The following is a 16129-nucleotide window of genomic DNA, read 5'->3' as shown; positions in this document are numbered from 1 at the left end:
TCAGAATCAGATCAGATTGAAGGTCTACCCCAAAAAATGTACTCCTGGTCTCCTGGTTTTCAAAAACCAGAACACCATCCATGGCACAGCGTCTTTCCCTTCTTCCCCACTCGGTACTTCCGTTTGGTCAGACATTGCTCCCTTAATCTACCTCTACGATCCAACCTCCTGCTCAAGCCAGAAATTGCCAGGAAGATCCAAACCACGCATCTTATCTCACTCAAGAATTGAACTCCTGTAGGAGGCAATTCAAAGACACTAGGGGTGATCCTCCCAGGAGCTAACCACACGAGTCAATGGGTGACTCTCCCAGGAGGCAACCAGAAGGGACTAGGGGTGATACTCCCAGGAGCAAATCCAAAGATATTAGGGATGATTCTCCTGCGAAGCAACCCAAAGAGACTAGGGGTGATTCTCCAGGAATGTAACACGAAGAGCCTCGGGTTGATCCTCCCATGAGCTAACTCAAAGAGTCTAGGTGAGATTCTCTTGGGAAGCAACCCAAAGAGACTAGGGGTGATTCTCCTAGGAGGTAACCCAAAGATACTAGCAGTGATTGTCTCAGTAGACATCCAGAAGAGACATGGGGTGATCCTCCCAGGAACAAACCCAAATAGTCTAAGGGTGATTCTCCTGCAAAGCAACCCAACGAGACTAGGGGGGATTCTCCCAGGATGTAACCCGAAGAGCCTAGGGTTGATCCTCCCAAGAGCTAACTCAAAGAGTCTAGGGGTGATTGTCCCAGTAGGCAACCAGAAGAGACATGGGGTGATCCTCCCAGGAGCTAACCCAAAAAGTGTAGGGGTGAATCTCACGGTAGGCAACCATAAAAGACTTGGGAGGATCCTCCGAGGAGATAACCCAAAGAGTCTAGGGGTGATTCTCTTGGGAAGCAACTTGTAAGCGGATTCAATTCAACACTACAGCTAAGTCAATGCCTAGTCTGGGATGCTGAGAGAAACCCTTATTGATATATTGTTATGTCCAGTTCGTTTACTCTGGATGACAACCCTTATATAACACCCCTCTCTTAGAATCCCCCTGACCCCACTGAGCCAAGAAGTAGGTTTGTTTTGCAAATTAAAAGGTTTATTTGAAAATTAAACAATATATATACACTTTGGTGGGAGTGTTTGGTATAAAAACAAACACTCTATGGTTGATGAGTAACTGTGATCAAGCCACTGGTTAGTGGTGAAACGTGTCAGGCTGCCGTCTGGCCAAGCATAAAATTGCACTGGGAGATTACTTTTTCATCTGTTGCACACGTTAAATAAAGGCTGTTATATTATATGCAACCTTTGCTGCAGTTGTTGCTGTTGGATTTCCGTGATTTCTTGGATTACTGGAACACTTTTGTTCGTGGAGTGCTGCTCGCCTGAATAGTTTCTGGTTGAAGCCGTTCGTAATTGAAATATATATATATATATCACACTTTTATAATAAATTAATATTTTATATCACACTTGAGAATATGATGTTGATCAACAATGGATAATGTTATAGGGGTACACTCTTTTTAATGGCTTAGAAGTTGATATAGAGAGGATAAAGTAGCTGAGAATGCTCATATGGCCTCAAAGACAATGCAATGATGAATGAAATGCAGTACAGAAAATAAACTTGATATGATTTCAACCAAAACAATGTAATCACTTTTCCCCCTGGTAGCAATTCACCCCCTCCCCCCTTTATGCAATGTAAAAAGATGGAAGGAAAGCACACAGTTCTCAGGAATGCAATCAAATATAATTCAGTTCCCCCCTAGCACGCTTAGAGCAACAGGGATGATTTTAAACACAGGCAAAGTACTTTAAAGGTGGTATGCAAAGAAGTGAAAAATATGCTAAAATTCAGGGTGGGTGACAGCTACTTTGTATTAGTTCAGGATCACTTTAGCAATGCTCTATGAATTATTGTCAGGTTGCAAATGAATTTCAGCAAAGGAAAGCAAGGACAAATATTTTTACACGTGGCTGAAATTAAGCAAAATGTCAAATCGCTGCAATTTAGTTGCGTGCGTCCAGCGCAATTATAGAGGGACTATGAGGAGTAGCAAGTCGGTTTAGAGCTTGTTGGAGCGCTTAGAATCTCAGCTTCAAAATAAAAGTTAAATCTCGCCATTACAAACGGTTCCAGAGATACGGCAGATTTAGTAAAGGAAGTTTTTCGGATTTGAAATTTGCAAGCTCAGAATGACAGATGACAGTTTTCAGGTTTCAAGTTGACAGAATGACACGATTCTAGGAGGCAGTTCTAAATAGGTTAAAATAGTTGGGATTAGATTATTTTAAACTAAGAGATTGGTTTTGGCACAGTGCTAGCTGGGTACTCACACTAGATTTTGGACAGGAATGCGACTTGGTCACGGATCGGGTCAACCAGTTGGACTGGACTCCTGGCGGTTCTCTCACCACGGACGATCTATGCCTGGTTCTGCTCACAGCGATCTGGGTCAGCTCTGCTAGCGGCACTGCACAGCGTTCTGGATCTCTGGTTCTGACAAAAGTTCTTGGCACTGCACGGCGGGATGGTCTCTGGTTCTGACAAAAGTTCTTGGCACTGCACGGCGGTCTGGTCTCTGGTTCCTCGTACAGCTCTGCTTTCTGGGTGTTTCTGGCACAGGGTTTTAGGCCAGAATCAAACAGCTCAGCCCGGCTGTTTTACTCTGATGTGGCCCTTGTAAATCTGGGGTAATCAGTTTGCAAACTTGCAAGGCCAGCTGAGAATACTTTAGCTTGGAGTAGGCCTTCTTGGTTCAGAGATCTGTAGTCTATCTGGAGTTAAGTTCTATGTGCTGGATGTGAAGTCGTCTGTCAGCGTGCTCCGCAAGGAAATGTAAATTGGATGTCCTACCTGTCCTGCACTGTCTCCTTTTATGTGTTTTGCAAGTGGGTGGGTCGGCTCATTCTGCATGCCCAACCCTCTCAACTTATCATTGGCCAGTTCCTCCTCTCTTCCTTGATTGGGGGAAGGAAATGGAGTGCCAGAGTGATGTCAGCCATTTATGATCTATTGAAGAACGCCCCTTTACTTTTGGTTAGAACATCATTTGTCATAACTACCCATCCTTCCCAGATACACAGTTGTTTGACATTACATGTACATATTACAGATTACTTAAGGTCCATGCTTGTTCAACTCTGATCTTCCTGGGGGCTTGCATTCAAAAATGACAACTTATTTTCGTTTTTAGTTGGTTTACCAATGTTAAATCTGTATCAAAAATTACACAAATGTACACCCTCCTTCTACACACATTAAGGTTCTCCAAATTGCACATTTTTGTGGGTTTAACACAAAAGTGTCTGAGTCCACCCCCAGAAACTTGGGAGTACCACATGTCTCTCCTCTCCCATGCAGGGCTCTGTTTACAGTCCACACAAAATCAACATACCCCATTCAAATGCAAGGGTCTATTGTGTCGGCTGAGGTCAGCAGGCCAGGGGGCCACTCTGCATTTGGTTAGCATGTCCATGTGATCTCCTGGGCTGTTGTGTGGGTCTCTGAGGTGAGAAGGTTTCCCAGCCTCTTGGCCTGTTAATGCAATCAGATTGTCTCTGGGAACAGCAGGTGGTTAAGAGTTTTAATTAACCAGCGGGCCTTTGAAGTTTCCATTTGTCTCAGGAGGCTGATTAGCTTCTGAAGTAGCAGTTCTCCTGTCAGAGTTTAGACCGCTAGTGCCGGTTTGTGGACAAAGCTGGTACTGCACCCATTTTTGGGATCTGTCTTGAATTAATGCATTTCAATAGAGTGGTCTTTTGCTTGATAGTATAGGATCCTTGCTTAACATTGTTTTGATGACATCCTTACAGTAGAGTGGTGATGTGGAACCCCCCACAAGAAGGTTGTATCTTTAGAGTGGTCTTGTGCCCATGATTTTAGCAACTTTTTCACATCAATAAAAACCGATTTTGAACAGAACCATCTTTCTTTGCACTGGTGGGTGGCAGGTTAGGTGACCATTTTGGTGTGCGCAAACTGCGCGGTTCTCCTGGATTCTGGCGTGAATGTGGGCAGCGACAGCTCATCCCCACATCTACCCAGTCTATTGATTCAACTGGGTCAAAACCCTTGACAAACTCAAAGAGACTAGGGGTGATTCTCCCGAGAGGTTGCCCAAAGAGACTAGGGGTGATACTCCTTGGAAGCAACCATAAGAGACTAGGGGCGATTCTCCCAGGAGGTAACACAAAGAGACTAGGAGTGATCCTCCCAGGAAGCAACTCAAAGAGACTAGGGGTGATCCTCCAGGGAAGCAAGCCAAAGAGACTAGGGGTGATCCCCCTGGGAAGCAAGCCAAAGAGACTAGGGGGATCCTCCTGGGATGTAACCCAAAGTGACCAGTAGTTATCATCCTGGGTGGTAACCCAAAGAGACTAGGGGTGATTCTCCCAGGAAGCAACCCAAGGGGACTGGAATGATCCTTCTGACTCAGCAGGGTCAATGGTCATGTAACGCAGCCGAAGACCTCTTTTTGGACCCAACCAACTCATCGACAAAGATGACTATGGTGGCCCATCCTTCCCAGCATTCCTCTCATGACTGGGATCATGCATTGAATGTAGTACTTCCCCCGACCCCCTACTTACCGTCCTTGGCACATCATCATTTTCCAACACTCCCACCTAATGTTGCGAAGAGGTTATTTCTTCATTCCTGTGCTAACAAAAGGTACAAAACAACACAATGAACAAATAGACAAGTAACCTCAAACAGAAGCAATTCTTGCAGTGGCACTTAAGACACTTCTCCTTAAGGAAAAGAGCCACTTGCAACATGTTTTTATTCGGCTGAGGGCTTTGTTGAGGGGTGGTGCTCTTCTTTCTTCGTCTGCAGTGAAATCAATATAGGTTTCACTTCTAGGTGAAATAATTAGCCTCCCTGTAAGTTAGAGGACAGCACAATACAGGTCTCCTTCCGGGTTTGGCGGTGCGGTAAGAAAGGGGCAGTAAATCCATTATTGCGCATATTTGGCAATAACAGATTTACTCTCACTTTTACCACAATGTCAAATTCTGAGATTGCTGATGAAATGGAGGTCCTACCCTGAGCACATAGCTGGAGTTAATGCCTCCAATGTATTTACCAAATTTGATGAATTATGGCAGCAGAATTACCATTGGTAGTAAATCCTTCACAATCCCCATGGAGTTTTAAAGACTCCATAAAAGTTGATTAACTCTACTGTTACCCCAAATATAAAATGGCAGTAGGTTTACCTGCAAAAACAAAGGGGGTTCCTGGGAGTCCCTCTGCCAGCTAATAAGTCCCGGTTTCAAGAGTCTTACCCAGATTCTTTAGCTCATTATCTCTTTCACAGAGGAGCAATTTCCATAACATATCAGTCTTTGTCCTGCCCTGGGGCAGTCCAGCACCGAAATGCCAGGCAATTCCCCTCTGAACAAGAGTACTGACAGCAAACCTAAACATGTGTTTTGACCTTTTCAAAAAATAAAATTGGTACCCTTTAGTGCGCTCCTTGGGAAGAATTACTCAATCACTTGGTTATGTTAATTCCAATTTGTTTATTCAGTATAGGTTCTGGATACTCAATGCACTTCAAGTTTCAATCAATAAACTTTGTCTCCCAGATTGTCTCCCAACACGTGTTTCCCCATGACTTTAGCCACGGTTCCTCAGGGGAGATTCTAAAATGAAAAAAGAACCCAAATTCATACATTCTATGTAAATAAACAGAGACTTTAAGTGCATAAAACCTCTAGTTTCATAACCACTTCTGTCTGAGAAGAGGACATATACTCACCCTTGTCATGTTTTTCATATTTCTGATTAAGTATTGATTGGTATTCAATTTTCTCTCTCATCGGCTCTCTATTTGTCTTCCTTTTGTTCTTAATCCATTTTTTCTTCTCTTTTTCTATAAGAAAAATGCACAAAGCTCACATGCTTTGGTTCACACTCTAATACTGGCTATTAATGTGTTATATTTCTGAACAGCAAAGCAGTCTTTGCTGTTCTAAACAGTGTGCTGTATCCATCCTAGCTTATATATAATGGCATTTTAGCATTAGTCCATTATTACTAGTAAGAATTCTGCTTTTGCATTGATATACAGTTTATGATTGAATATATGCACCCTCTTTAAGATAGCCCTTTACTTTTCTAAAAAAAAATTATTATAAATTGCTATAGTGTTTACCTTGTGTGTAGATTCTTAAGGATTCAAAGATGTTCCTTTCTCTCGGTACGATTGCCTCTGTGCATCCGTGGTTCCCGGATGCATCTTACCTCAAATCTGCTTCTGTTTATATATCGCGAAGCACGTCGCGTGATGACGTCATCGCGTAATGTGCCGCGATGACGTCATACGCGTCAAAAAACGTGCGGCGGCCATCTTGGATTTAAATTTTTCAGGTAGCATATCTAATTTGCAAAAGAATGGATTTATTTTCAAAGAACCCCTAAGCTAACACTAATGTCTTCTTTAATTTAGTTGTGTCTCTAAATGTTGTAATATCTATGCGTATGTGATGGCATCAACACGTTGGATCCAACTTTCCATTTGCTATATTTCAGTGTATGTGGTATAGTGTATATAAACTCTATGTATAAATGAACAACAAGTTGCTTATACATGCTTTCAGTGGTAGATAGAGAGATACTTAGGATAATGTACATATTCAATCAATGGTGTTTTTATAACCAGTTTGCCATCTCTGGATCTGTGTTTAGACCAGTATGGCATGTATCCATTATACAAATCCATTTTGACTCCATTCTCCTTAATATAAGTTCTCTGTCACCTCCTCTTTCAGGTTTCTCGATTTTTTCCAGTCCAATGATTTTGATGTCCTTAATGTCTGATTGTTGGTGTTCTTTTGCAAAGTGTATGGCCATTGGGTACCTTGCATCCCCATTCTTGATTGCTCTAAGATGTTCCAATATCCGTATTCTAATTTCTCTTATCGTACTTCCGATGTATTTCTTGTTGCAAATGCATTTTATAGCATAGATTACATATTGGCTTCTGCAGTTTATAAATTGTTTGATGTCAATCGTTTTTCCAGTGGGTAATTTAATTTGTTTGATTCCATTTATCATGTGTGAACAAATTAAACATTTGCTGCATTTGTATGTAATGTAATAAACATTGGAACATTCTATTCACAGATGATACACTCAGCACCATTATTGAAGAAAAACCATCAATGGTATTTAGAAAAGCTCCAACTTTGAAAAAGAAATTAAGTCCGAGTCATCCAAGGAACCCAGTAAGGGTCTCCTTGAGTAGTTTTGATTCTGCGAAGTATTTTCTAAGTTTTAGTTTCCGACAAAATTTAAAAAGGTCTACTTGTGTTTGGAAGTAATCCGCCCTATTAGCTGGACTGAAATTCAGTCCTCTATTAAGTGCTGTCTTAAGAGATTCATCAATATTTAGATTGGAGAGGTTTAGGACTAGATTTCCTGGTTCCCTCTGATTTCTCTTGAAAGTGCCGGCACCAACAGGATCCTACAAATGCAGCAAATGTTTAATTTGTTCACACATGATAAATGGAATCAAACAAATTAAATTACCCACTGGAAAAACGATTGACATCAAACAATTTATAAACTGCAGAAGCCAATATGTAATCTATGCTATAAAATGCATTTGCAACAAGAAATACATCGGAAGTACGATAAGAGAAATTAGAATACGGATATTGGAACATCTTAGAGCAATCAAGAACGGGGATGCAAGGTACCCAATGGCCATACACTTTGCAAAAGAACACCAACAATCAGACATTAAGGACATCAAAATCATTGGACTGGAAAAAATCGAGAAACCTGAAAGAGGAGGTGACAGAGAACTTATATTAAGGAGAATGGAGTCAAAATGGATTTGTATAATGGATACATGCCATACTGGTCTAAACACAGATCCAGAGATGGCAAACTGGTTATAAAAACACCATTGATTGAATATGTACATTATCCTAAGTATCTCTCTATCTACCACTGAAAGCATGTATAAGCAACTTGTTGTTCATTTATACATAGAGTTTATATACACTATACCACATACACTGAAATATAGCAAATGGAAAGTTGGATCCAACGTGTTGATGCCATCACATACGCATAGATATTACAACATTTAGAGACACAACTAAATTAAAGAAGACATTAGTGTTCGCTTAGGGGTTCTTTGAAAATAAATCCATTCTTTTGCAAATTAGATATGCTACCTGAAAAATTTAAATCCAAGATGGCCGCCACACGTTTTTTGACGCGTATGACATCATCGCGGCACATTACGCGATGACGTCATCACGCGACGTGCTTCGCAATATATAAACAGAAGCAGATTTGAGGTAAGATGCATCCGGGAACCACGGATGCACAGAGGCAATCGTACCGAGAGAAAGGAACATCTTTGAATCCTTAAGAATCTACACACAAGGTAAACACTATAGCAATTTATAATATTTTTTTTTTAGAAAAGTAAAGGGCTATCTTAAAGAGGGTGCATATATTCAATCATAAACTGTATATCAATGCAAAAGCAGAATTCTTACTAGTAATAATGGACTAATGCTAAAATGCCATTATATATAAGCTAGGATGGATACAGCACACTGTTTAGAACAGCAAAGACTGCTTTGCTGTTCAGAAATATAACACATTAATAGCCAGTATTAGAGTGTGAACCAAAGCATGTGAGCTTTGTGCATTTTTCTTATAGAAAAAGAGAAGAAAAAATGGATTAAGAACAAAAGGAAGACAAATAGAGAGCCGATGAGAGAGAAAATTGAATACCAATCAATACTTAATCAGAAATATGAAAAACATGACAAGGGTGAGTGTATGTCCTCTTCTCAGACAGAAGTGGTTATGAAACTAGAGGTTTTATGCACTTAAAGTCTCTGTTTATTTACATAGAATGTATGAATTTGGGTTCTTTTTTCATTTTAGAATCTCCCCTGAGGAACCGTGGCTAAAGTCATGGGGAAACACGTGTTGGGAGACAATCTGGGAGACAAAGTTTATTGATTGAAACTTGAAGTGCATTGAGTATCCAGAACCTATACTGAATAAACAAATTGGAATTAGCATAACCAAGTGATTGAGTAATTCTTCCCAAGGAGCGCACTAAAGGGTACCAATTTTATTTTTTGGAATAGTACATATATTGCTGCAGCCACAATACAGGCACCCCTGGTGCAGACCCTTGGTCGTCTGAGAAAGGAACCAGAGAGGCACAAAGGCTTCGCTCTAGATAGGAACTCAAGCCGATATTGGCTGCAACATCTGCTTTTTTAAAAATGTGTTTTGACCTTGTTGGGCCTCATCAGTAGGGTGGAGATGTGCCTCTCTGAGTGCAGTGAGCAAGGGGTCCACATTTGGATTACCCAAGTAACTTAGAGTGACACCCAAAGTTACTTGATAGTTAGCAAAAACAAGTGGGTTCTGGGAGTCCCTCTGCCAGCCAATAGATCCGGATTTTGAGAGTCATTCCCAGATTGTTTAGCTCACTATCTCTTTCACATAGAAGAAATATCCATAACATATCAGTCTTTGTCCTGCCCTGGGGCAGTCCAGCACCGAAATACCCAGCAATTCTCCTCTGAACAAGAGTACTGACAGCAACCCAGACACATGCTTCGGTCTGGTTGGACCTCATCAGTAGGGTGGAGCTGTGCCTCTCTAAGAATAGTGAGCAAGGGGTCCACATCTGGATTCCCCTAGTTTGATTGTTGACAAAGGCTGACCTTTCCCCGCATTCCAGTATAATCCTGGACTGGTATTGCATTTAATCTTCACTCAATATGTAGCCTGAATAAAATGTAAAAATTTGAAATTACAACATTTATGGTTAGTTAGTCCACATCATCTGTAGTAGCTAGTACTCAGTCTTGACCACTCAGGACCCATACAGGTTTCACACCAAAAAATGTCAAGAACTGGAAAGCAACCTCTTTCAGCAACATATATAATGATAGATCCCCCAAGAAAAGAAGATTTAACAAAGACCTATCCATCTCTTATCTTCAAATCAAACAAGATTATGTCCATATTTGGATGTTCAAAAAAGTAGGTTGCAATGTACTAGTCCAGTGAAGTTCTGGTTGGTAATGCGGCGGGCCATGACAAAAACCAGTAATGCCCACTCATCGAAAGGTTATAGCTATTAGCAGCCTGACTAGCTTTCGTTTTTTTTATTTGAGAAAGGACCTGCATGCTGTTTCACAACTACAAACAAGATGGCCACCATGGACAGGGGAGAATGGAACTTAACATAGTCCCTTCTCCCTTTCCATGATGACCATTGACGCTGAGGGGAAATGGGGACAGAAGGTGGGAAAATGTCACTGCAGCTGCAAGTAAGTGAGGGGTTGGTGATGGGGTGGAGGATTCGACAGGGGTGTGTGTTTATGGGGGTTAGGGGAGCCGGAAATAGTGGGCCTTTTCCATAGTAGGCAAAATTGCTGCCTCCCGCTGCACTGGGGTTCGAAACACAGGCAATACCATGGGATAAAGCTGTCATTCCAACAACAATCATTAGCTGGGAGGCCACATGACGTCCCGTCCCAGGTGCTAATTTGCATAATCTACTCTTGCCTGCCATGCTAGCCTCCTGTGTTTGTGCAAATCTAACAAAACTGTAGCTAGTGAGTAACGGGACTGCTTTTGTTTTTTGTGTATTTTCTCTTCTTCCAGGGATCCCATTTCCCAAGAACTTCCAGCAGGTGTGCACAAAAATCCTCACTAGATTGTTCCGGGTCTTTGTCCATGTTTACATCCATCATTTCGATGGCGTCATCAACGTGGGCGCAGAGGCGCATGTGAACACCTGCTACAAGCACTTTTATTACTTCATCACAGAGTTCAGCCTCATCGACCACCGGGAGCTGGAGCCTCTGGTAAGCAAGGGTGGAGCTCCAGGCTTGGGTCCAATGGGTGGGCTCGTATTGTTATGTTTCCTTAAGTGTCTTTAGCACTGAGTGTATCAATGCCATAATGGTTTTATCGAGCCTTGTTTGGATGCAAGTGAATGTTGAACCCACTTAGAGTGAAGACTCTGGGGCAAGAGGAACAGAGTATTAGTTAAGAGGGAGGAGGGAGGAGGGAGAAGTGAAGAGAAAACACAGCCAAACAGCATACTTGCCAACATGACCCATTCCAATCTGTAGGTGTTTATCCAGTCCTTTTATTTATTTCAATTCTGGGACTTGTGGTCCGAGTTTTATAATGGGAAAAGTGGAGCAGCAAATAACAGAATGCAAAGAAAAAAGCCAGGACTGCATAAGCACCTACAGATTGGAATGGGTCACGTTGGCAAGTATGTAACAGGCGGCCAAGTACAAGAAGAGAAACACAGAATGGGAATGAGACTGGATAAACACAATGGAAAGAGTATTTAATTGATTCCCACATCAACTGCATGCCTTTTATTTAGGTCCTTTGATATACTCTAGTACAAACGTTGCTCTAGGAACAAAGAGGGCAGGGTCCAGATGACCGAAACCATGATGTCATCGGGCAGGGGAGTGGCCACGTGTACCTCAGAGATCACTACTTACAAGAAACTAGATGGCTATTCAGTCCTTTAACTCGAAGGGGACTTGCTGTTAGCAAATGACTTTATATCCTAATTACATGTTTTCATTTGATTGTTTATTACCATTTTTGGATATTTGAAACTTTTGTAACTAAATGTGCCTACCATGTGTTTCCCAAATTGATACTTGTCATTTTTGGTACTTTATGACTGACACATTTTCACCTTGTTTTCTTAGTTTTGTAATGTTAGGAGGTATCTTATTATAGTTGTGTCAGCTCTAAATTGCATCTGTGTTCTTCATGAATGGTAACTCAAAAGTGCAAAATATGCACTATTGAATTAAAAATCGGATAATGATCAACAGAATAAAAAATGCCTGATGTGTATTATCATAAGATCAGAATTCGAAGAATATTGATTGTCTCAAGTAACACATTCCTGTGTTTATTTGACAGTTCATAAATTATTGTGCCTAATATTCTCATTGGGAACAACTATCTGTATGACATATATTAATAGGGCGCACATCACACTAATGAAATTAATTCTTGAAACAAGCCATTACCTAACTCAGTGGTAATCATTTCTTTGACTTCAGAAGGATGAACGATGACGCATTCAGTTGCAGCAGGTCCATAGACCCACTGAGCTGCTTCACAAAAGAGTAATGTGGAAGCATGTTAAACTGATGTAGCTCTTATTTGTCCTATATCAGCAGTAGCATGAACCTTGTGCTTTGAGAGCTTAAGCCATACGAATTCCAAGATCAGCCAAGCTTCAATGTCAGAAAGACAAAATAAGAGATTCTTCAGAAGTTCTGGAGTGGAAGAGGCAAATAAGAGGCCACTCTAAGAACCGCCTGCACAGAAGTGGGATGAAGGTCAGAGGAAGAAATGAGATCAGCCAAAGGGGGGAGCATAAAAAGAAAAAAATGTGAGGACATAGCACTAAACCCTGGGGATGGCACAGGGAAAAGATACAGACATAGATAATGAGTTTCCGCAAGTGACCAAAATGGAGCAAGCAGAAAGATGAGATTTCAACCATGGAAGCGGAGAGCTTGAGATGCTAAGTTCTAACATAGAGAAAAGTAAGGTAGGGTGATCAATGGGATCAAAGGTGTCAAAAGGATTCTGTGGCCTCCCGAGATTGGTGAAAGTTATACTCCATGAAAATGGTGGAGTTTAGGAATTGTAAGAAGTTTTCATATAATGTTAATTATATTAATATACCACCAGTTAGCTATTATTTAAGCCAAAATCACTTTTATTAAAGGCTCAGTGACAAAACCGATACATGACAGAGGTATGTCTTTAAATTGTAATATTATTTTGTTGAAGGTAGCTGTAAGTAGTGCCAGTCTGCATGTACATTTTAATTGTGGCATTGCATCTTTTACTGGGCATCAAGTGTAAAGCAAACATGATCAGTGTTAAGTGGCTAGACTGGCCTACATTATTGGTGCCAGTTTCTATATACTTTCTTACCATGACATGGCATTTATGATTTGGCACCAAGGGTAATGGAGACTTGGTAAGTGTTATAATGTGACTAGACTATCCCATTTTCAATGAGGCCAGTCTAGCCACGTAATAACACTTATCATGTTTGCTTTAAATGCATTAGATCTTCATAACCGTAGGGATAGTAAAGAAGAAGCCTTATTCTGAAGACCAAAATAGTGGGCAAGTACCCTTTAGCGGTACACATCTGGAGGGCCGTGTACGCCCATCAAAGGAAGAAAAAAGTAAAAAAATGCCATGCCATATTAAGAAAGAGTATGTTGTCTGTAAATTGCTTCTGGAAATCCATTCGAAAAACCAATTGCTTACCTTTGGTAATGTTCTTTCTGATGGATAAGTCCTTCCTCCCACAGATTCCTCGTCACCCCTCCCCCCCTTTAATCGTCATACAGGATTGCCATAACCTCCTGCAGTTCTATAGTTCTTCAGTAAAGATTTGTGGAACTAAGGCCACATAGAGAAATGGCTCCATATATAATGCCAGTTTGGTCACATCGGAAGTCAAGGGCGCCATTGACACAGAGCTGATGCAGGGGTTCAGTGCACCCCCTAGTGGCTGAAAATAGTTTTCAAAGCCTAAATTGCATCTGAAGGAGATTTCTATGAATAGGAGTCAGTGGAAGTAAGGACAAATCCATCCAAAAGAAAATTATCGAATGTGAGTAATTTGTTCTTTCCATCTGTGAGACTTGACGATTAAAACATTTGTGAATTGCAAACACTCCTCGATGTAAAATACAAAACTCTCAAGTTATGCAAATGAGATCGGAAAAATGTGCAGCTCACCTCACTAGCAATGAGGTATGACCAGTCAGATGATTAATCTAGGCATGTTGTACTTCATACACATACCGTATTTCCATAGACCTCAGAGATTGTATTGATTGAAGCGATAATCACCGGTTCCACTGACTGTACTGGGTGGTAATGGCCCAGTGCCTGCGTACCCATGTTCCTTAAACACGGTCCCCCGGGCCATTACCACCTAGTACATTCTAATTGTGGCATTGCATCTTTTACTGGGCATCAAATGTAAAGCAAACATCACCAGTTTTAAGTGGCTAGACTGGCCTACATTATTGGTGCCAGTTTCTATATACTTTCTTACCATGAAATGGCATTTTATTCTTGGCACCAAGGGTAATGCAGACATAGTAAGTGTTATAATTTGATTAGACTATCCTACTTTCAATGAAGGCCAGTCTAGCCACGTAATAACACTTATCATGTTTGCTTTAAATTCATTAGATCTTCATAACAGTAGGGATAGTAAATAAGAAGCCTTATTCTGAAGAGCAAAATAGTGGGCAAGTACCCTTTAGCAACACACATCTGGAGGGCCTTGTATGCCAAACAAAGAAAGAAAAATGTAAAAAATACCTTGCCACATTAAGAAAGAGTATGTTGTCTGTAAATTGCTCCTGGAAATCCATTCGAAAAACCAATTGCTTACCTTCGGTAATTTTCTTTCTGATGGATAAGTCCTTCCTCCCACAGATTCCTCATCACCCCCCTCTTTAATCATCATACAGGATTGCCATAACCTCTTGCAGTGCTATAGTTCTTCAGGAAAGATTTGTGGAACTGAGGCCACATAGAGAAGCCAGCTCCATATATAACACCAGTTGTGTCACATTGGAGTCAAGGGCGCCATCGACACAGAGCTGATGCAGGGGTTCAGTGCACCCCCTGATAGCTAAAAATAGTTTTCAAAGCCTAAATTGCATCTGAAGGAGATTTCTACGAATAGGAGTCGGTGGGAGTAAGGACAAATCCATCCAAAAGAAAATGATCGAATGTGAGTAATTTGTTCGTTCCATCTGTGAGACTTGACCATTAAAACATTGTGAACTGCAAACACTCCTCGATGTAAAATACAAAACTCTCAAGTTATGCAAATGAGTTCGGAAAAATGTCCAGCTCACCTCACTAGCCATGAGGTATGTATGAACAATCAGATGATTAAACTAGGCACGTTGTACTTCATACGCATACCGTATTTCCATAGACCTCAGAGATGGTATTGATTGAAGCGATAATCACCGGTTCCACTGATTGTACGGCGTGGTAATAGCCCAGTGCCCGAGTACCCGTGTTCCTAAATCACATTCCCCCAGGCCATTACCACTCAAGACAGACTATTAAGCCAGTGAGTATTACTAGGGGCAACCCAGGGTAACAAAGCCAGAAACTGAGAGGAATGATTGTATCTGAAAAAAATGGATTGTAGCAAGTGTGTGACCTGTTGCTTTTGCTTCAGACATAAAAATTACCCTCAGGGTGGCTGCCATGGAAGGAATGCCAGGGACAGTGAAAACCCCACTGGTAGCTGCGATAGCAAACTGCGAGATCGCGAGACAGTGGGTCAACAGGCGAGTGGGGCTGGGGTTGCTGGTGGCGGGGCTTCGGGTACAAACAGGTCGTGGGCTTCTCGCAATCTGGGCTTGGATCGTTAGAGTCAGCCTGGGACTGGATCGACCTAATTGGCGGGAGCACCCGTCCAGTCTGCTAATTCTTCATTATATACTTCAACATTAACTCTTGTATTGCCCTTAGGAAGCATTGAAAGTCTCGGCAGTAACTTATACGGAGTTGGTGATCAAAAGAACAGAAGTTAATTAAATACTGTGAAAGTGGATGAGTTCAGGAAGGGCTAAATAATGGTTAAATAATAATAATTTGGCATTTATATAGCGCTACGAACCCTCAGGTATCTGAGCACTGCTTATCATTACCCACGGTGTGTGGTGTTCATTTATCGACCTCGGAAGGATGAAAGGCTGAGTTTGGCCCTGCCGGGATTCGAACCTGCGTCAGTAGGCTCTGCACGGATGTCAAAGCGAGCGCTCTACTAGTTGTGCTATCGAACCTGGAACCTCTGCGCCGGAACAGGTCGAGTGAGATAATAATAAATAAATAATTTAGCATTTATATAGCGCTACAAACCCTCAGGTGTCTTGAGTGCTGCTTATTATTACCCACTGGTGTGATTCGAACCTGCGTTAGCAAGCTCTGCATGGATGTCAAAGCGAGCATTCCACTCGCTGTGCCACTTGACCGGCTTGCTGATAGCTGCTGTTTGGTTATAATCTTT

At 41.4% G+C, this 16129-nt stretch overlaps 1 protein-coding gene across 2 annotated transcripts in view; it reads left to right on the top strand.

The window, feature by feature from the left end:
- Window positions 1-16129, top strand: part of MOB3C (MOB kinase activator 3C) — a 537932-nt gene that overhangs the window by 407703 nt on the left and 114100 nt on the right. For both annotated transcript variants that reach the window (XM_069642262.1, XM_069642261.1), the window contains exon 3: window positions 10669-10871. In XM_069642262.1, the coding sequence (XP_069498363.1) occupies window positions 10669-10871 (203 nt within the window). The remainder of the gene's footprint in view (window positions 1-10668; window positions 10872-16129) is intronic.

This window comes from Ambystoma mexicanum, chromosome 1q (assembly GCF_040938575.1).
Source record: "Ambystoma mexicanum isolate Mex_15411 chromosome 1q, UKY_AmexF1_1, whole genome shotgun sequence".
In the NCBI taxonomy this organism is placed as follows: Eukaryota; Metazoa; Chordata; class Amphibia; order Caudata; family Ambystomatidae; genus Ambystoma; species Ambystoma mexicanum.
The sequence above is the reverse complement of the archived record's forward strand: the minus strand, read 5'-3'. Positions and strand labels throughout refer to the sequence as shown.